General features: G+C 32.0%; 1 protein-coding gene across 1 annotated transcript; it reads left to right on the plus strand.

The window, feature by feature from the left end:
- Positions 1 to 19,020: 19,020 nt before the first annotated feature.
- On the plus strand, positions 19,021 to 23,900 carry LOC139497825 (cysteine-rich venom protein ophanin-like). The gene is made up of 4 exons (XM_071286061.1): positions 19,021 to 19,125; positions 20,874 to 20,994; positions 23,481 to 23,623; positions 23,883 to 23,900. The coding sequence occupies exons 1-4, from the start codon at positions 19,021 to 19,023 to the stop codon at positions 23,898 to 23,900; spliced, it is 387 nt and encodes a 128-aa protein (XP_071142162.1).
- Positions 23,901 to 24,238: the final 338 nt, after the last annotated feature.

Here is a 24,238-nt window from a genome sequence, read left to right on the forward strand (position 1 = left end):
TCACTTTGCTTTCGTTCTTGTTTAGAAATATGATCTGGTCAACAATTTCAAACGAAAGACTGTTTGACTTTCTATTTTTTGTTACAAGTAGTGCACCTGGAAAAATTACCTCGGAAGGAAAGGACGTTGCTGGTACTATAACAAATAGTTTCCTCGGGATAAACATATTTATGTTGATAATTGATATTTTTCAGTATTCCGAGCGAGTACCTGAGCACTCCGAGTACTCGTTGTCATCCCTAATATAAAGCTATTAATTTATTATCAGATACCTGCGCAAAGAATGATTGGTTTGGTTTGTTTATTTTTGCACACATTGTTGTCAATATAATGGACTTTTGTTTTATGCGACTGGCATACAATTTCGAGGTTTTGCTAGCTATACAAAAATATTTAATCACCATTTTCTGCATAAGATAATGCATGTACCTTGTCAGGAATATTGCATTTGTTTTCCATTCTTGTGATATGTCTGAGCTTTTTTGATGAGGCAATTTTTTACTACTCTTTTGTATGATTTATTTCAGAATCAACATTATATTGATTGATTGATTGTTGGTTGCTTAACGTCCAGTTACAAATATTTCGTGCAGATTCAGGACGATCAGCATTAGATATTCTACAGATAATTTTGATAACAAAGTCCTGTAATTTCCAGACATATACATTTTTGTAGTGGATGTTTAGTAGTATATAATAACATGTCTGATATTGTCTAATACATGTATACATTGGTTATTCTCATCGGATTTTGTCTTGTGCTTGGTCCGTTGCTGTGTGTGTTGCATTTGAATGGTGTGTCGTTGGTCTCCTCTTGTATTTAATGCGTTTCCCTCGGTTTTAGTTTGTTTTTCCCGATTTTGTTTTTTGTCCATGGATTTACGATTTTTTAACAGCGGTATACTACTGTTGCCTTTATTTACCAAGTGACAACTTTAGATTACGGCGGATCCATCCATTGGACCATATTTCAGTCGTGTATCATAAATACTCTTAATTTCAGCACAACGTTTAATTGGATTATTTATATATTTATCGACATTAGTTGCATTTTATCAACTATACGCATTACTTAAAAGCTATATATCACGGTCATTATCCCGAACTGGTTATAACCGATAATAACATTAACAGAACTTTCCGTTTTGTAAACAATTTCGACAATAAATACATATGAATATTTGAAGCAGAAATGTTTAGAAACATAACATTCCTCATGAGTCGGTGATAATGTCATGGCAAAAACAAAAACAAAATCAAATACAAAAGTGACTTAAGAGAAACAAAAGTGCCCGAAAAAAAAACAACATATAAAACTAAAGACTGCACGATACGACGTTACTAAACTCCGGGAGTATTACACATATTACTCTGAAATAGTAAGCGGATCTGGCTCCACAAAGGGCACACTTCGTGTTGTTTATGTTAGTACAAAACCGGTCATTAGACTAATTATGTAGATCACATTTCAGGAAAAGAGGACGACAATGCGGTTACGGCAATTACAATGTATCCATCGTCAAATTGAAATGCGCAATTAAAAAAATAAAAATGTATAAATCAAGAAACTTACGCTGAATAATAATTACAAACGAAGTGATTGTACCCATTACACCTTGACTTGCCTTATCCTTCTGAGGTACAATACAAAAATTCAAAACTTCTTTGAAACAAAGAATTGCTAATAAACCGAACTGGACCACCTTAGTACCAACTTGTTGTCGAACCCATGATACCTGTCTCCTATGAATATTTGAACCAGGAACAATCCTTGATGAACAAAATGTATAAGAGAAGTAAACTATTCCAAATGGACAATCAAACGCTTAAGTCGAAAACAAACTGATAATGTCATGGCAAAACCAAACAAAATGGACTAACCACACACCGCAGTGCACAAAAGACAACATATAAAACTAAAGACCGTTCGACATAACTATACCAAATATCCGGAGTATACCGGATATCCTGCTTGACAAATTGCACCCGTCGGGTTGCTCACGTAAGTACAAAACCAGTGATGAGTCTAATTCTGTAGATCCCATTCCATGAAAATAGAACGGGATTATGGTAACATCAATTGGATCATATCCGTCGTCATATAAGTATACACAGTTGAAGATAAATAAATTAGATTAAAAAAACTTACGCTTGATAATAATCACAAACGAAGTGACTGTACCCATCAAACCCTGTCATGTCATCGCCATCGCTGGATGTAAATGTGCTACATGTAGCAACGCAGCATCCTATTTTAGTTGTAGCTGCAGTTACCATCTTTGTAGATATACAATATATAAAACGATTTTTAGGATCCACTGTCGGCCATTATAACACAATACTGAAAAATTCTGTATTCCACAGACATTTCAAAGACATCCATTTATATAGTCATCAATAAAATGATTTATTGGTAATATGATCACAAACTAAATCGGACGAGAATGGATATGAGATGCTTTTGAACAGATTATGCACAGTGTATGAGGACATATGTAATAAAATATTGCTATATATAATAGATATAATATTAGGTACATGACATAAAGTATTATCAAAAGTTTGAATCTCTATTGAAAAACCTTTTATTGACTTTTTATTTATTGCTGCTTTTAATGTTTTTATTCTCCACATACAAAAAATTAATGGGCAATTAGATAAATTAGTCAATATCAGATACTGTGGATTCATTAATTTTCGTGGGTACCAATTTTCGTAGATTGAGGAAACTTTTTATATTCGTGGACATTTGATTTTATGGTTTTACTAAGGCGTGCATACTGTGGATTCATTTATTTTCGTGGGTACCAATTTTCGTGGATTAAGAAAAATTTGCATTTTCGTTGATATTTGATTTCGTGGTTTTGCAGAAATCTGTTTACTAGTCTATAGAAAATGTTATATTCGTTGAACATTTAATTTCGTGGTTTACCTGTTCCCACGAATACCACGAAAATTGATATCCAACGAATAATAATGAATCCACAGTATGCCTATAGAAAATTTGTACTTCCTTACACATTTGGTGGACTTGTAACCAAGAAACCAACGAAAATTAGTATCTTACGAATAATAATGCATCCACAGTAACATAAAATACCTGTGTATAATGGCCACATGATTTCCTTGGCTTACATCCTTTATCAGAATTGCCATATGTCCAGTCACTTTCCTCCTTTTCCCAATCTTTAATGCTTGCGACTATTGGGTCTGTACAATTCTGGCGTACTAAATTATAATCCTGGTACCTTTGATGACTATTGTGGTGGGTTATTCGTTTTATGATGATTTTATTAGTTTGTTTCGATTGATTAGTTTTAATATCGCCTTGTCATCCTCTGTCTGCCTTTTATTGATATATAAATGTATTCCCTTATATGTAAAAACGTATAAAATTTCTCTTGTCAAAGGATTTGGTAAAAAATAGAAATAAAGTCACTTATACATTTTCTAATTAGTTATTCAATCCTACATATTTCCTTCTCAAATCCTTTTGTCTTTTGGTACCCTCAATTTTACATTATTACGCATTAATAGTTAACTTATTAAGTCCAGTCATATGGCATGATTATTTAGAGTTAAAGTCATTCGGTTCTTTTGGCATGTCAATAGAATATAAATATTAATAAAAGAATTAGGCAAAACATTTGAAAGAAGGTCAATAAATTGGTCAATTGATTTTTTATTTCCAATTTAGTTTTTCAAGCTTTTATTTTCTCTCCTCACAATCTTTCGATTATTGTCACACATATAAGTACATTCATAATAATACGAGGAACACGATGGATGGCACAGGTTGAGCACGATCAACTTACCCTTCCGGAGCACATGAAATCATCACCGGTTTTTGGTAGGGTTCGTGTTGCTTAATATTTAGTTTTTATGATGTGTCTTGTTTACTATTATTTGTCTGTTTGTCCTTTTCTTTCTTAGTCATGGCGGTATTTTTCGATATATGAGTGGGGAATATCTCAGGTGCTCCGGAAGGGTAAGCAGATCTTGCTCCACATGTGACACCTGTCATGTGTTGCTCATGTTATTAATAACCCGGTAAATTGTCTAATTCGGTAGGTCACATTAGTGGTGATAATCGTAATAAGTAAACGTCTATTCTAGTTCACAAAAAATCCATAAAAGTACATCAGGTTTGATAAGATATCATAATATGAGCATCTTAAATACATGAGGATATTTTTATATTTCTCGTTAATATACTTTGCGATGTTATTATAACGATACGTTCTTGAAAATTACAGATATTTTGTAATGTCTGTTAAAGATTAGTTTTTTTCTGATGAAAGTAAATAAGGAATGGCCCGTCGTATGCCATAAGTTTTAAAACTGCTTATTTTTTTAGAAGTCAAATGTATCAACATGATCAATGAGAATTGGATTAAGAAAACGGAAAAGATTTATTTGGTCTTATCAACTTAGTTGATTCGAGCATTCTCTTGCAGATGAAACTCTTGTAGGACGTAGAAAAGTTTAGAATATTTACCGGATTTGTAATCACATAAGCAACACGACGGGTGCCACATGTGTAACAAGATCTGCTTACCCTTCCGGAGCACCTGAAATCACTCCTAGTTTTTGGTGGGTTTTTTTTGTTGCTTATTCTTTAGTTTTCTATGTTGTGTCATGTGTACTATTGTTTGTAGCTATGGTGTTGTCAATTTATTTTCGTTTTATGTGTTTAACTGTCCCTCTTGTATCTTTGTTCCTCTTTTTTAATCCTTGTATCAATGACTAATTTCTTTATGACTAGCAGTGAGATGTTTTATTTTTGCATTTATTATTCATAATACCATTTTGAGCTAACAATCATTGCTGGTTTTATCTGATTGGAAAATTACAGATGAGATAACTAGAATAGGACTGATGAAGAACAAAAATATGGTATACAATAATAATACTAAGATACAAGAAAAGATGGTTATCTTCCCTTGATGTGACATGTAGTGTTTTTCGCAAGCTCCGGTAAAATTTAAAAAAACATCTTTAAACCTATTGCTTGTTGTGCTTTTCGTCGGATATATAACCTTAATTCATTGCAGAGGTCTTTTCCGTCCAAGAGTAAGTGAAAATGAAGTAAACAAACTGTCAAAATTGTCAAAACTGATTTCTAAATGAATACATATCGTTTTGTTTACAAAATGGCGAGCGAACTAGACCCAGTTCACCACAATAATCAACAAATACAAAGATACAAGTCAGTACACTTTAGTTCAAAGTATATCAAGGGGATCACTCATACAGATATTCTAAACGAACTGGAAAAATATATAAACAGAGAAAAGGTTAAAGCTATACAATTGACTGAAAGAGAATGTGTTGTTACTGTTGATGATCAGGCATCGAAAACATTATTACTAATAAAGGGTATCGAACTTAAAAAATATCATTACAAATTTATCGATGTTGAAAAAGAGGTGACACATGTTACGATTAAGGATGCACCTGTCGTGTTGGGTGATCTTTCAGTTTGTACATTTATGAGACAATACGGTGAAGTAGTCCAAGACTCAATTAAAAGGGGGACTATAAGAGGTACTAACATTGAAACCGGTACGCGGTATATTCAGCTGATAAATTTGCGTCCCAACCATCCCCAATATCACCAAACTCGGAAGATTTGAAATCCGACTTTTTGCTGACAACAATAGAACCCAATGTCGATACTGTAGTCGAACGGACCACCCTTCATACCGTTGTGATATGAAACCACAAAGACAAGAACGACAGCGATACTGTTTTCGTTGCAGTAGCCACGACCATATTATTCGAGACTGTCCGCACACAGATAACGTATGTTTCGAATGCGGTCAATAGGGTCATATCAAACGAAACTGCAATCGAAATAAACAAACCGTTAGAAAAGACGAGCAAAATGAGAAAATAACCGAAGATAATGAATACGGGGACTATGTTCATGAAATTAGGGAGGGACGAGAAACTACGGAACAAGATCAGATCGAGGAATTGAATGTCTACATTGACAACGATACCACTAAACACTCGGCTTATATACAATCTGTTCCTGAAAACGAAGACAATTGTTTACCATTACCCCCTAATACAATCATTTTAGGTGCATCAAACTGTTGCCGTCTCAAGATATCTGACAACAGAATACACAATGCATCTGTTTCTGGTAGTACAACAGAAGACATTGACAAACTTTTAGTCTCACTGGACAAAAGTGTTGATAAAAATTATGTGTCGAAGGTCATCTTTTGTTTGTTTTGTTTGATGTCACAAGAAACATGACAGATAAAGAAATGATTTGCGTTAACATGACAAATGCTATAAATAAAGTTAAAGCAGAGTTTCCTAATGCGGATATATGCATATTCAGTATACTGTCAAGAAAGGGCAAAGGTCAAACTTTAACAAAATGTAATTTAACATCTCATTCTGTTAATTTGTATATGGAAAAGCTAGGTTTGTTCAAAAGATCAAAGGCTATCTTTTGTCGATCTTTGGGATGATTTCTGTCGACCAGGCATGGGTGTCAACCCCATTAAAACATTGTTTGATAAAAATGACCCATCCGGGGTACATATCAATCCAGAAGGAGCAAAACAACTTGTTTCTCTTGTCAAGAACTTTATGACCATAGACAGATTAGGCGAATACGTAACACCCAGTGGTAAAAAGAAGTTCAGCTTCAACATCAGGATCAGCTGAGAAACAGCAATCAAAAAGACAAAACTCTTCTTTGGAAGAAACTGTTTCTAAGTAAATTATCCCGGCACATTTCTTAAACGAGCTTATGGAGAACTTTGTGTAAAAATGTATATAATATATTAATATAATTTTTTATCATATAATGAAAAACTTTTAAAAAAATCCATGCTATTATTGTGTATGCAAAATCTTGCATTTATTGTAAATATTTTGGAAAATTATTGAACTGTATTATGTTAGTGATACAAATATGTGTATTTGTTGGTGAAATAAGGAGGCAAAAAATAATTATATATGAAATATATGGTATGGGAGATAACTCTAAAAAAATGCATTGTAAGTGTACATGCAAATTCATTTGTTGTAAATATATTGAATATATGTTGGACTTTTATTATGTTGTATTACATAAATGAAATCGGTGAACTGTATAGCAAACTAAATATTCAGAATTTTGAAGACAATAATATACATATTTATTTTTTCCCATAAAGTATGTCTATTCGTTTAGTTTCATTAAACGCAAACGGTATGGGAAATAAGTCAAAACAAAATGCATTATTCCAGTGGTGTCAGAAAAAGAATTTTGATTTTATATGTTTGCAGGAAACTCATTGTACAAAATTTGTAGAAAATGAATGGAAAAAAGAATGGGGAGGGTTAAGTTTTTGGTGTAACGGGACTTCCGTTTCCAAAGGGGTAGCAATCTTAGTGAAACCAAATTAAGATATAAACATTACTGAAAAATATAAAGATGCGGAGGGAAGGAAATTGATAGTTGAATTCAAATTAGACTCAAACAAAACTATTAGAATTTTTGATATTTACGCCCCTAATAATGGCATAGAAAGAAAAAAATTCTTTAATAAGTTAAAAATAGATAAAGAAAATGATATTGTGAATTACGTTATGGGAGATTTTAATTGTTGTCTAAATAGGAAATTAGATAGAAAACACATGCCCAAACGTGAAGATGCGGGAAATAATGAACTAAAAAATTTCATTGAAAAAAATGAACTGACGGACATTTGGCGTCTCAGATATCCAAACAAAAAACAATATACATTTTCAAGGGGTCAGTGATATAAAAGATTATATATTCACTAGTGAGAATATCGATTGTAGAGTAAACAATGCAAAAATTGTTTATTTTCCCTTCAGCGATCACGACGGCGTAACAATTACTATGAACATCGTCGAACCAGAAAGAGGGCCGGGGTTATTGGAAAAATGAACAATAGTATAATTAAAACCGACCTTTTCATAAATACTTTTGACTCACAAGGAAGCTATTAAACCAAGAGTTCCAAATGGTGAAGTTGAAATCATCCCTTCGTAAATTTTACGGACGCCATCACGAGTTGGTTGACCGTTATGGAATAACCGTATCACAAATGATATCGGATATGTTCCTTACGTCGTAACTACAATCCCCTTCCCTTTCCTGAATGTGACCTACCGAATTCGACTATTTACCGGATTTGTTATCACATAAGCAACACGACGGGTGCCGCATGTGGAGCAGGATCTGCTTACCCTTCCGGAGCACCTGAGATCACCCCTATTTTTTTGGTGGGGTTCGTGTTGTTTATTCTTTAGTTTTCTATGTTGTGTCGTGTGTGCTGTTGTTTGTTTGTCTTTTTCATTTTTAGCCATGGCGTTGTCAGTTTGTTTTAGATTTATGAGTTTGACTGTCCCTTTGGTATCTTTCGTCCCTCTTTTTGAAACATTCTGGAAATCTTGGAAACTTAACATAAATAATTTTAAAGATAAAAAGGAGTTCTGGGATTTAACAAAAACTAAAATAAAGGACATAACAATAACTGTTTCAAAGAAACTTAGGTTAAATGAAAATGAAGTTAAAAATTGGGAAGATAAATTAAAAAATCTGTTAGAAAATGATGAAACACAACAAAATCGGAATGAGGTTGAAAAATTAAAAAAATGATATATATAAATATTACGAACAAAAAGCAGAGGCAGCACGCATAAGATCAAAAATAAATTGGTATGAAAAAGGTGAAAAATCCACAAATTATTTTTTCAGATTAGAACAAAAACGAGGAAAAGAAAAACTATGGTCAAAAATAAAAGCCGAAAATGGCACATACAAAAATAATATTAATGAAATCTTAGGTGAACAATTAAAATATTATGAGAAACTTTTTACCTCGGGGGGTTGTAATAGAGGCTGGGGAAAAATTACTATATAATGTAAATAAAACTCTATCTGAAGCAGAAAAACGGTTATGTGATGGTGAAATTACAAAAGATGAAATTTTCAAAGCAATTAAATTAATGAAAAGGGAGAAATCACCAGGGGAAGATGGCATAACTGCAAAATTTTATCAGGAATATTGGTTTTTGATACAGGATGAGCTTACGCAAATATTAAAAGAAACCTTTTTTGATAAAACACTTTCCGAATCGCAGAGACTTGGAATGATAAGCCTATTATATAAAAGTGGGGAGAGGGAGGATATTAAAAACTGGCGACCTATAACATTATTAAATGTAGACTATACAATTTGCTCAAAAATTCTGGTTGAACGTTTGAAAATAGTTCTACCGTCTATTATAGAAACAGATCAAAAAGGGTTTGTTAAGGGCAGAAATATTTTTGATTCTAATAGAATGCTGCAAGATATTTTCGATTTTATAGATATGGAAGACGAAGAAGGATAAATCCTTTTTCTTGATCAAACAAAAGCTTTTGATTATGCAGAATGGGAATGGTTAGATGCATGTTTAGAAAAATTTCAATTTGGGGAAAATTTTCGGGAATGGGTTAAAATGTTACTAAAAAATGCTAAAACTTGTTTAATGACTAACGTTTTTCAATCAAGATACGTTCCAATTTCTAGATCAATCCGTCAGGGCTGTCCAATATCGCCGATGCTATACATTTTACAAGCAGAGCCGATGGCAGCCACAATTAGGGCTAATCCGAAAATTCAAGGAATAAATTTACCCCACCCTGACATAGAAAATGAAAAGAAAGAGGTTAAGATTAACATGTTTGCAGACGATACACAATTTTTTAACAGAACAGAGGAATCAATCGAGGAAACATTCAAGGTTTTAGAAATATATGAGAAAGCATCGGGTGCTAAGATAAATTATGAAAAGACTGTAGGGGTATATGTGGGTCGTTGAAAAAATAAAACACCAAAATATAAAAAAATTAGGTGGTCAAGCGAACCAATTAAAGCATTGGGAGTCATGCATGGATACAGTGTTGATATAAAAGCTATATGGTTAGAAAAAAAAGAAGATTAAAGCGTGTCTTGAGGTTTGGAAATCTCGTGACCTCATTGAAGGGCAGGGTAGGGTCTTAATATTAAAATCATTGATTATATCTAAAATAGGGTTCGAAATCGAAATGCGAGGTATACCTGAAAAATATAAAAAAAGAAATAAACAATGTCATGTGGAATTTTATATGGGAGGGAAAAGTAAATTTAATTAAAAGGGACGTGTGTTGCTTACCGGTAGAGGAAGGTGGGATTGGTATGATCAATATAGACTCGTTCATTAAATCCAAACAAATCAAAAGTATGCAAAAAATTTTAAGATCAAAAACCGATAACTGGAATACAATAGCCAAATGGTGGCTACAGAAGTTTGATATCAAATATAATTGTGATAATGTTTTAGCAAAGTGTTCGGACTCACAAGGATTACAAATGGAAAATTTTCCAAAATACTATCTTGAGTTAATTAAAACGTGGTCAAAATTTTTAAGTATACAAAGTCCAATAAATAAAAACGATATCCTAAACCAACAACTTTTTGGAAACATAAAAATTCAATACAACAAAAAACCTATTTTTTTCGCTAACTTCGGAAAAAGTGGAATTCATATAATAAAAGATATTTGGGATGAAGATCGAAAAACATCAAAAGCGACAACTTTATATACAATACTCTTAAAGATAAGAGAAACTGGATCTCGGATTGGACAAGGCTGAAATTAGCTATTCCAAAATTGTTCAAGGACAAACTAAAAAACGTCCACGTTATCCAGAACCCCCGAAAAATGGTTATTACATTAAAAATACATTTGAATTTTACGATAAACAGAATAAAGTAGTAATCCCAAGTGAGATATCTTTGAAATTAATCCAATATTCGTTAAATTTAGATATAGTTCCAAACTGTCAAATAAAATGGAATATTCAGTATAATTCGGAATTACCGTGGAAAAAGATCTGGATAAATTTAAATAAAAGTATGTCCTCTAGGAAAGCAAATCAAATTAGCTGGAAAATTGTTCATAACATTATCTATACGGAGCAAAAACTATTTAGAATCGGCAAATCAAATAATGGCAAATGCCATTTTTGTAAAACAGAAAACGAAACTCTCACACACCTTTTTCAAAGCTGTAACATTATAATGGTTGTTTGGGAACACATTTTTGATGCGCTTAAAACATATAATGTACTTAATAACACTGTATATATTCCATTGAGCGAAGAACTTATCATACTAGGAATGTACGATTACAACAAAAAGTACAATGTCATAACTTATACGATTATGATACAGTTAAATGGATTATTTGGAAATGTAGGAATATAATCAAATATCAGTCTAAAAGTTTTACTTCCAGTCAATTGATAGCATATGCAAAACAGGAACTGTGCAGTTTAATTGAATCTATGGACAAATCATTATCATCTAAAAAAGAAAATTTTGCAGCTGAAATAAATCGCATAATAAATCTTATACATTAGGAAGTGACGTAATAATTTGACTTACTTTCCTTTCCTTTTTAGAACATAATACATCCAACGGTAGAAATATACAATACACGCATTTACAAGGTCGAGCATGTGACCTATAAAATCACTGACCGACACATAACAATGTAATCCGGGTGTTTAAAGTACAAAAAATAAAATATCAATTATATAAGTAAAGGTAAATTATTGTGTAGATTGTAGTGTGTTTTGGGGGACTTTTGATGTATTTTATTTACTGGTAGAATATTGTGAATAATTTATACGCAAACTCAATCTGTGTAATTAATATGAATGTATAACTTATGTATGGAAAAAATATAAAATAGATTTTTTTTTTATATTAGAGTCCACCGTTTATCCCTGGACGTTGGATCATTGTAAACACAGGACCCCTTGTGTATTCTTCCCTGGGTTATACAAGGAAAATTGTATTCAGGTGATTTTCAATAAATGTATTTCAAGTCTTAAAAAAAAAAAAAAAGATACAAAAAAAAAACCAATGTTTATGGAAATACAAATAAAGATATCATAAAATTTGAAATGACAATGGGGAGTATGTCAAAGAGACAACAATCCGACCGAAAAGCAAAAATCAGCTAGAGGCCAAGTATCGTTGTGAAATACCATTTTGTCTATTCGTAGATTATAAAATAAAATGTAAAACTTCTTACTAATTTTGGCATATCTGGGTCTGCGTCACTACGTATGTTATTGTGCATAGAAAGAATTTGATCTTTTTGTTTTGCGACAACTCGTCTCCCATAGACACGCGGACGTGAACGGCAACCAAAATCATACAAGAGAAAATAAACTGGCATCCAAACATATTGTCGATGTCTTTAAGATACTATGAAGGCGCTATATGATAAAATAGGACCTGTAAATGTTTTATTTTGTTCCATTATTCTTATTAATACTTTTACATTAACACATTCAACGAATACGTTACTGCGAAATAGTTTCAATTACCATAGTTTATCATATTTTGTTTTTGATGTTTCAGTTTTTCTAATTATTAAATATTTCATTTTATTGCATCCATCATATTTGTTTTCGATGAACGCTTGAATTTGAAAACGACTTTGTTCCAAAATGGTGTCAGCTTTTCTGTTCACATATATCTATAATAAACATGATCAACAATTACCACAATCATATTTTGTGTAATTTTAAAATTGTTAAAATTGTAAAAACGTTCATGCCTTCTTAGAGCATCATCATAGCTACACTCATATACTACTTTAAATTATAATTGAGCTATGCAATCAAAAACAGGAATGCATTATGACTTTAAAGGTAAAACATTGTGTAAATGATTTCATCATAGATACCAGGATTAAAATTTGATATTTACGCCAGACGCGCGTTTCGTCTAAAAAAAGACTCATCAGTGACACTCGAATAAAAAAAATGTTAAAAAGGCCAAATAAGTTGAAGAGCATTGAGGACCCAAAATTCTTAAATGTTTTGCCAAATAGTTATAGTTTCCTTCAGTTGTTATGCAGTAAACATTCTTTTCTAAGTTATCAACCATGGTTTTGCTTATGTTTACCTACGTCAGTTTAATTTTTTACAAAATTAGCCAAACGTTTTTATTCTAAATTAATGTTAGGATGATAAATGTATATATCAATAGACCACTTTCGAGTTCATCCGTCAACGGAAAAAACTCGTATTATGCGCGCCTGTATGACGTCATTTACCAGATAGAGGGGATCACCTGCACTATTAACGTTCATCAAGCGTCTCAGTGATCGTCATTGTGCAGGATAAACTACAAATAATATTTGTTTCGTAAGTACTTAATTACAATTCCCAAATAACAGCAGTGCTGATTATCTATTATGAGAATTTAATTTGCCGAATAAACCATGCAATATAACATTACAGTTTCTCAACCACTTACTCAACATTGGAATGGAAGTGACGATGCCCCTAAACGCACGAATGATGTTCACTAAAACCAGAGTTTTTGACGGAAATCAGGAAATTAATCGTACTCGCTTTGTTTGCCTAACGTAATGCAAGTTGTAATTAATAGTTATCCCACGATGACGCAGTGTGTCAGTGTAAGATCACCCCGATGGCCGGAGGCCAGAGGATGATCTAACACTGACACACCAAGTCCGAGTGGGATAACTATTTTACATCCCAGCTGTTTTAGATTAGACGAAAAACCATTTACAAGTCATAAAATCTAGTTCAGAACGCCACACAACCATTATAATATACTTTATACATTACTATATGATTTATACCCTTTTTGACCCCCGAACACGATGAGTAGATATCAAACAATGTCAACTCGCCCCACTGGCCAATCGGCCCAACCTATATCGCCACTTATGAAAAAAAATCGCCCCACTCTTGTTTACCGACTCGCCCCACTTTGAAAAAGTGTAAAATCAAACTAAACAATCACTGACAACTCACTTATTAACGAAAAGTGTTCAAACCCCATTGAATAAAGGTCTGCAAACTCGCCCCACTTATGAAAATATCTTGCTTCCTTTAAGTATGTTAAATTACTGATAGTTCGTATCCAGTCGTCCTGGTATAGTGGTTGTGTCGTGGCTTGATATGCTAAAGGTCTTGAGTTCGAATCCCAGCATATACACTGGATTTTTTCTTCGTGAATTTTGATAGATAGTCTTTTCCGTATAATTGTATATTCAATTATAAGCTTTATAGTGGATTTGACATTCCCGCCAAAATGTTACTGAACAAAAGAAAGCATGCATAACAAAGAACTCAAACTGGTGTGATCTGGTAGGGGCGATCCGGCTCAGATCACTCCAGTTAGAACAAAGGAGCTGGGATGTAATCGAGTTTTTCTTTATCTAAAATACACGTTAATATTTAGGATTTGTCAGGCTACAAATCGTTCAATAGTCCATAAAATTATCAATGAATGAAACTCGAACAGTTGTCATGACCAACAATATGCCATGAACACTAATTCCCTAAAATGAAATAATTAAATCCCGCACTTCGTAGTCTTTTTGCTTCAGGTTTAAATTGTGTACCTCATATTAAAAGTGCGCATATCGTCTGGATTTTCTTTATTTTTGGTTCATGACAGGTTGCTGGATTAGGCATTTTAATAAAATATGAAAGGCACGAAGAGTACAGACTCCGGCTTACATCTCCAACATGTGGAATTTCAAGCTGAAACTTTTATATTTCGCCTTTTTTCTTTCTTCAAAGAATGCATATATGATCTCAAGATTTGTTTTGTAAATAATTTTCCACAAATGACAGACTTTTGAACTTTGTGAAATTTCGCATAATGTTTGCAATAATAAAATTAACGGTACCAATTTTCTTGCACCAGATGCGCATTTCGACAAAACATGTCTCTTCAGTGATGCTCGTGGCCAAAATATTTGAAATCAAAAGCTTATAAAAAAGATGAAGAGCTATAATCTAAAAGGTCCAAAAAGTATAGCCAAATCCGTGAAAGGAATCAGAGCTTTGCATGAGGGAAATACATTCCTTAATTTATAATAATTTCTATCATTTTGTAACAATGTTTGTCCGACTTGCTGAGCAACCAACTTACACATTCACACCAAGCAGAGTAAACTATACTAATGTATGTAGCAAGTCAAGACTATAAGTTTTGAATTTTTCTTTGAGTTTGTTATGTGTATTTTTTCAGAATCATTATTTTCCCTCACAAGTTTCATAATTAACAGAATGTTAAAACTTGTGCTTCAAATGTGTCTTTTATAAATAACTGTTTTCTAAATTGTAATGTATCGTCCCGAACATGCATGAACTATTTGCCACTGAATGTTAATCGACCATCAAAAACCGAGCAACTGTTAACTGAATCAACTCTATTTCTGCATTGATGAAGCAATGATACCACCATTGACTTAAAGGATGGAGTTAAAAAAAAACTCAAATGAATCACACGTACAAATTTTCATGTTATTTTCACGTGAACTTTACAAAATTATGAAGGTATTTTTAATGATGTTAATAAAATTTTAGAATAAAGATATTATTTGAATAATCTAATTTAAAAATTTACGTGAATTTAACGTGTACCAAATTCCGGTAAATTATTTATGAATTATTATCATAAGATTCACGTGGAACCAACTAAACCAGTTCAAGCAAGTTTCAAGTATATGCTCTTTTGGACGATCAGACGAGATTAATGTTAATTCATGTGAGTGAAATTTCCATGTGCAGGACGAAATAAATTATATCAGTAGAATTTTATTTTACATTACTAGGAAATTTACGAAACCCGACATGGGAAATGAAAATAAAATAAACACTTTTCAAATTCCGACACATATTTTGTTTTCCATATTTCTGAGTAGGAATAACGTTACATTCTGTATTCAATAACGTCACACGTTTTCGGTCAAATTATAAGGGTATCAATCAACTTTGAAGCCATTTATCTCAAAAACAAGGATGGTGATATATGATTTTCTATGCGGGTATGGATTCAGCCTGCAACCTGGATATTATGTTAGTTTTTTGTTGTTCTCCGTATATAAGGACATAGCCATCCATTGGAAAATCTATAAAGGTAGGCCGAAAAATAGGCATTTCCCCTATCTATCTATGTAAAGTTGTCGCCAAAATTGAAGTTTCCGTATGAAAATACCAAAAAAACAAAAATGGTGATCCCTATTTTATATTACATTTTCCGATGTAACTCGATTCAACGAACACGTGTACCAAAAAGTTTGGAAATCGGGAGATATGCCATTCGGTATCGTGTTACTTTAACCGTGTTTTAAGCAAAATTCCTGAAAATGTTAGTAATAATATGCAATCCCTAAAATTAAAAGCTTTATTTCATACTTCGTGGAATTTAAAGATTTAACACATTACCACAAAACAAATATGCATTTCAAATAGAAATCAGTATTACCAAAATGTATGTAGACACCATGTAACTTGCGGTAAAGAAAAGACGATGAAAGTTGGCGAACAACGGATTCGTACAATGCACAGACATAAAGTTAAACGAGCAGAAACACAATCGTGGAAATAGAGACCTCACATTAAATAGCCATCGTTCATTAAACGGCTATAAAGGGCAATACTGGAATCTGACCATGAAACATGAGATTATGATCAGATAATTAGTAATGCATCTTCCGATGTCTAATTGACCTATTTAGCAGATGTTTTTAATGAACAATTTATTTTTTCGTCTAAGTGTAGTTAAATCAGAATCATTGTGTGAAGGCTATTAAAGGTGATTATTTCTGTTTATTTAGATTTTTTAAACGAAAAGGATAAGCAGCGAAAATGTTCAATAGTAAAGGGTCTGGATGATGTTCAATAGTAAAGGGTCTGGATGATGTTTACTGAATAGCGAATAATGAATAAAGAGTGCAAAATAAAGGGCTAAAATATAAAGAAAAGACAAATTAGACAAATCAATAAGAATTAGGAGATAACTGTATTGTATTTTAAGCTTGGCCTTCGTAAAACGTAGATTTTACTGTCTCAAATTGAGTTTACCTAGCGACGCGGAGCGGAGATAGGTAAACGGATATATATTTGCGACAGTAAAATTAAGTTTAACGAAGGCCAAGCTTAAAATTCAATACAGTTATCTTCATTCTAATGCCACATATTAAAATATATTTAATTTAATAAATGTTTTAGCTTGAAAATGCCATAAATAAAAACGTCCGCGAAACTGTTGCATCGTCCTAAGCATCTAAACAATGTGATGTCATATGTATACTCATGATGTCAAACATGAATACAAAACATTTTTTTAATTTTCGAACGCTTCAGAATGGTTTTAAAATAGACTAGCTTGTTAACTTTTTGAGAAATACATACCCCAAAAAATATCGGAATTTCAAATGGTAGCTTTCTTTGTTACGGACTGGTAGATTGAGGAATCTAACCCTCAAAATATTTGTCAACGTCCAATGAAAATTATCGTTACAAACTAATTGCATTAGAATAGAAAGTAAAAGTGTGATAAAATATACAGAATAGAGACAAATTAATAAAATGAATAAAGTAAAGAGAAAAATGGTCTTACAAATTAATGAATAAGAAATTAGGAACAAACGATCGAGACCCTAATAGTAGATGTCTTCCAACTTTACAATGTTATTTGTAAAAAAAGAAATGAGTTATACTTCATATTTCAATTTTTCTGTTTCTCCGGTTGTTTAAATATTAATTTATAAAAAACAACAATATTTTCCTTTTAGTCGTTGGAATTTTATTCCTGTGATTATGTATAGTCCATGACATTTTGTCTAGTATTTTTAAAAGAAAAAATCCTGAAAATGTAAGTAATATTATTTTAAAGTTAACAACTTCAATATACAATTCCTGAAAATTTCAGGATTAATACACAATCTCTTACTTTACAAATTCACTGTAAAATTACAAACCAGAAGCAATGCATTGACTGCATAATATGTATCAGTATTTTGTATGTATTATATTCTAGACAGCAGATAGTTAACCATCTAGATGAGCTACTACGACTGCCTACGGGAAGTATAAATATAGATATAAATATATAAAGAGCACGTTGGAATTGTCTAGGTCTAGATAACAAAACATTATGCACTAAACATGTTAAAGTTTAGGCATTACTACATAGCGATGATTTATAAATCAGAAAGGAGAAGTGGTATGATTGCCAATGATACAACTCTGCACAATATCCAAATGTAGTTGATGCAAGTAATTATAGGCAAAAGTACGTCAATAATGACAAAAAACATATCGTACAGTCATCTATAAAGGATTTCTACATGAAAAATATGATACAATTAAATTAAGAAAACTAGCGGCCTAATCTATAACAAAACCATCTGCAAAAAAAAAACAAATATGAAAAGAAACGACAACCCCTTGCACTTAAGGCTTCTGGCTTGTTACACTTCTTATGTATTATTATTATATCTTTTTGTTAACTTATAGTCTTGTGTTTTCCTTTACTGAATTTAATTGGGCGTCCTTTAAGTTTTCATGAGTAACTGTAGAAATATAAGACACACGACTTTCTGTCAGACACTTGTCTGTTGTTGTGATATTTAATTTGGGGGAAAAGTGTCCATAGCATATTGTTGAGCATACAATTTAACAAATATATGATTGTGGTTATAGTTGATAGGTGGCATAGATATATTGAAATGAGAAAAGCTGACACCACATTAAAACAAAGTCGATTTGACAATTCAATCGTTTATCGAAAACAAATATGATTGATTCAATGAAATGAAGTATTTGATTGTTAAAAAGCTGACACTATTTCGAAAATTCAATCGTATTTCAAAAGCAAATATAATGGATGGATTATATGATGAATGTCTAACGGTAAAAAAAATATGACACCATTTTCGAAACAGAAAAAAAAACATTAAAGGGACATCAAAAAAATAATATGTAACCTAATCGCTGCACATGTTGATGTGACTTAACTATAAATAACAACAACGAAACAAACCAGAGCATTTACATGTCCTATTGTATCTTATTGCGCCTGTATTTCAAAGATTTCGACAATATGTTAAGATATCAGTTTGTTTTCTCTTGTATGCTTTTTGTTGCAATCTATGTCAACGTGTCTATGGGAGATGAGTTGTCACAAAAAGAAAAAGATCAAATTGTATCTATGCATAATAGGATACGTGGCGAAGTGTCGCCAGCTGCTAGCCCTGCTCTACCAAACTTGGTAAGTAGTTCTATATTTTATTTTGTAATTTACGAAAGAAAGAGCTTTACCAAAACTACATGATATCTTTATATTTACAGCCGATTGTATTGAGTATGTAGGCAAAGGTAAAATATTTGGTTCGCTTGCTTGCTAGCTGAACTGTGAAGTCATTATTAAATTAGGTATACTACCCCTCTTTCGAAGTTGTCTAGTTCTACAGACAGATAGATTGATTATCTGTCAGACTAGTCTATTCTTAAAAGAGGGAAGTTTAACAAGGAATGTGTTTTTTAATTTGATAGATGCTTTTTGTATTTTTTGTATATCTTTGTTTGTCTTGAGATTGTAACATAGTGATGACTGCTGTAACCATATTTTGACTGTTTTACCGGTTATGTCTGTTTTGTTCACGCATCGTTGTAACACAGAATTTGATGCAACTGTCATGCGAGTTTAAGCGTTATAAATCCAGGTTCAATCCACCATTTTCTGCATTTGAAAATGCCTGTACTAAGTCACAAATATGAAAGTTGGTGTCTATTCGTTTGGTGTGTTTTATTCTTTAATTTTGCCATTTGATTAGGGATTTTCCGTTTTGAATTTTCGTCAGAGTTCAGTATTTTTTGTGATTTTACTTTTTACCTAAGGTAAATAATGACTTCATGCCAGTGAAATAATGTTTTTTTTAAAAGATTTTAATTAATTCTACAATATAAACTGGAATGGAACATTTTGAGTTAGATATAAATGTACAATAAGGTTTTAAGTAAACAATTGAGTGTAACAATAAAAGAAGGGAAAAGGAAAGCTTCAATTTCTTAATTGAAAGAGAAAAATGAATTTTAGTTTAATTTATTAACCTTATTTTAATTATTCTGTTTCTATTCTATATATATGATATACACGTATTCTATTAATATGCCAAAAAATAACCTCATCCAAAATGAAATCATTATTTTGAAGATTGCCAATAGACTTTTAATATAATCTGGACTTTGTATTAGGGAGGCTCGAGGGTACAAATTTCAACCAAATTTTTAGCACTTTTATTTTAGTGAAAATTTTATTTATTATACTATTAGTTATTACTTTATAATATGGTACAAAATTAGAGCAAATGAATTAATTCGTGTTGGCCGCAGATGACTTTTAAAATGTTAACATCATTTAAAATGCTCCAAAGCATCTTCCTTTTGTACAAAAATGCCATTTTGTAGTCATAAAATTGAAATATCTTTTTTACTCATCGGTGACCTATATATTTTTTATTACTTTTATCAAATAAGCTGTCCTTAAACTAAAAAGTTGTAGAATTTAAACGATTCCTTTAATTAAGTTCTGTTTTCATTTCGATATTACCTCTATTTCTCTATTTATTGATTTATACACAAGTTCCCCTTAAATATAAACTAATGTGTAAGAATGTATGAGTGTTCAAGATAAAAAAAAAACAGAAAGAAAAAACATAGGATTTAATAATTAAATACAAAATTTATTGATTTATTTTAAAAACAAATCCAAATCATTTGACATAATTGAGCAACTTAATAATACGTTCTTACTTGAAAATAAATACAGTTATATATCATTAAAAAGAATGGTAGAATCTTCCAAACGAATTGTAAAACTCATAAGTCGAAAACAAACTGATAATTAACGTCATCCTAAAACCAATACTCGACAAAAAAAAAACAACAGTCTAATAAACTCAATACAGACCAAAGATTGCATTACATGTTGTTCAATATATTGATACGTTTTTGTAGGAATGGGAGGACCATTTAGCCAGTAAGGCGGAACAGTGGGCACAGGGTTGTGATTTTTCTCACAATCAAGACAAATCAAGTGCTCTCGGTACAGTTGGTGAAAACATTGCAATTAATCAAGGTAAATGATTATACATCTAAGATGATATTTAGTTTAATTTCTTTTGTTAATTCCTATTGATAGGCTCCGTTATTTTTTTTGCGCTCTTTTCCTTGTAATCACAAATGTCTTTTTGAGGGAACTATTAGTTATGCTGTAAAATACCTATGTATATTTTATCGGGAAATCCTGGATAATCATAAGTCTATTCTATGTTCCTTTGGAATTTCAACCAAAGATGAAGAACTGGATCTTCCATCACTGTATTGGATACCTACACTACATAAGTGTCCTTACAAACAACGGTATATTGCTGGGTCTTCCAAGTGCTCCACGAAACTTCTTTCTAAATTATTAACATCTATTTTATCAGCAATCAAAGACGGGCTTCAAAGTTATTGTCTATTCTATTCTAGAGGTTGCGTGAATCAGATGTGGATATTTTAGAGTACATACGATCTAACTCTCTTTCATCGTGTCATATCATTACATCATTTGACTTTTCTACACTTTACACAAGTATTCCACATTGCAAACTAACAGACAAAAGAGGTGGTATTGCTTTGTTTCATAAAAAAGAATGGCCAACCTAGATACAAGTATCTTGTCTGAGAGAGGGATAAATCCTACTTTGTAAAGGATCACTCTGGATCAAGCAAAAAATTCTCTGAAACTGACATTATCAAGATGTTTGATTTCTTTATTGACAACATATTTGTTACGCTCGGAGGACGTGTTTTCAATAGAATGTCGGCATTACAATGGGTACAAATTGTGCCCCACTTCTTGTCGACTTGTCTTCTGTTTATTATTATTATTATGAGGCTGACTTCATACAGGAACTTCTTAGGACGAAGGACAAGAAGTTAGCAATATTCTTTAACTCTACTTTCCGCTATATACATGTAGATGATGTTCTATCACTAAATAATTCAAAATCTGGTAACTATGTTGAACTTATCTATCCCATCGAACTAGATTTAAAGGATACTACAGATACAGTAAAGTCGGCTTCATATCTTGACTTACATCTAGAAAAATGACTATGAGGGTCGGTTGAAAACAAAACTTTCCGACAAAAGAGATGATTTCAGCTTTCTAATTGTGAGCTTTCTATTACAAAGTAGCAACACTCCAGCAGCACCTGCATACGGGGTAAATATTTCCCAATTGATACGATATTCCCTTTCCCGTGCTTGCATTTCTTGTCATGATTTTCTTGATAGAGGGTTGCTGCTCACATAGAAGCTATTAAAACAAGAGTTCAAAATGGTGAAGTTGAAATCATCCCTTTGTAAATTTTACGGACGCCATCACGAGTTGGTTGACCGTATTGGAATAACCGTTTCACAAATGATATCGGATATGTTCCTTACGTCGTAACTACAATCCCCTTCCCTTTCATGAATGTGACCTACCGAAAATACTATTTACCGAATTTGTTATTACATAAGCAACACGACGGGTGCCACATGTGGAACAGGATCTGTTTTTCCTTCCGGAGCACCTGAGATCACCCCTAGTTTTTTGTGGGGTTCGTGTTGCTTATTCTTTAGTTTTCCTTGTTGTGTCATGTGTACTATTTTTTGTCTGTTTGTCTTTTTTTTTCATTTTTAGCCATGGCGTTGTCAGTTTATTTTCGATTTATGAGTTTGACTGTCCCTCTTGTATCTTTCATCCGTCCCTCTTTTATCTGTTATGTTATCAATCAGATCAAATGTTGAATAATTTTTATTTACTATTTGTATGTGACAAAAGTATCAAAGGTTGAAGTTGTATCATATATATATAAGTGTTTAAAACAAATGTCAATGCAATAGGAAGAATGTCTGTTTCGTTGTGCGGCAATTTATTATTAATCTTGATTTTAAACTAGTTGTCTATACATTCAAACACATTTAATTCCTCATCTAATTGGTCTACCAAATTAACACGATCCCAGCAATATAACTGTAAGAAATTGGCAAGACAGTATGGATATTATTTAAATCAATCTGCCTTTATAAAACTTAAGAAAAGACTTAATTAAAATAATGTGAATAAAAACAAAAATTGGACAGTTTTCCCTATATAGGTACATCAACGTTTTCTTGAGTATTTAGGTTTATCTAGAATAGTTACAGAAAATGTTTCACTTCAAAATCGAAAATATAAATAAGTAGATTTTGTATTTTACTACTGCATGTAAAAAATGAAATAACAAATATACCGAACTCCAAGAAAAATTTAAAACGGACAGCCACCCATCAAACGGCAAAATGAAAATCTCAAACACAACAAACGAATAAAAAACAAATGTGATATTGATGACTAAATACAGGCATTTCCTCTTGTAGAAAATATTGGATTATACCGATCTTTGACACTGGATGTAGTTGTCGTTTTAACATGCCATTTTAGCATTTTTTATTTATACCTCACTACTTCACATTTACTTTCGTGAATTACATGATATATTTGGATAAAGTATAAGAAAACAATAAATATATTTTGTTTCAATTTAAAAGACCCGATACACGGTGGCATTAAGCATTGGGAATCGGAGAAAAGTCACTGGACATATGGCAATTCTGATACAGGATGTACAGGAGGTTCATGTGGTCATTATACACAGGTATGTACAGGGGGTTCATATGGTCATTATACACAGGTATGTACAAGGGGTTCATGTGGTCATTATACACAGGTATGTACAGGGGTGGTTCATGTTGTCATTATACACAGGTATGTACAGGGGGCTCATGTGGTCATTAAACACAGGTATGTACAGGTGGTTCATGTGGTCTTTATACACAGGTGTGTACAGGGAGTTCATGTGGTCATTATACACAGGTATTAAAGTTATCTGATATTGAGTAATTAACTTAATTGATATTGATCAGTTGTATGAAATATTTATTTGTTTATAGACATTACAAGGATCATAAAACAATCAATAACAGTCTAAAAGTTTTAGCGAAAAAAGGCACAAAGAACACTTTTAATGATATATATTTTGCAATTTCTAAGTAAGGTCATAGTATTTATAAATCTTTCCATGACATAAAACAGTTGAGTTTTAATTTGATTTTCATCTCATCGTTTAGAGGTGGAAAAAAACAACAACAAAACATAAAAACGAGAGCTAAAAAAACAATGTTTAAAAGTGTTCCATATATATAAGAAAACAAATTTTACGAAAAGATAAATCGATGATAATTTTAAATCGATAAAAACAGTTGTGCTATTCCAGCTATATAAAGGAAATATCAACAGATGATGTTTC

Source organism: Mytilus edulis, chromosome 12 (assembly GCF_963676685.1).
Source record: "Mytilus edulis chromosome 12, xbMytEdul2.2, whole genome shotgun sequence".
NCBI lineage: Eukaryota > Metazoa > Mollusca > Bivalvia > Mytilida > Mytilidae > Mytilus > Mytilus edulis.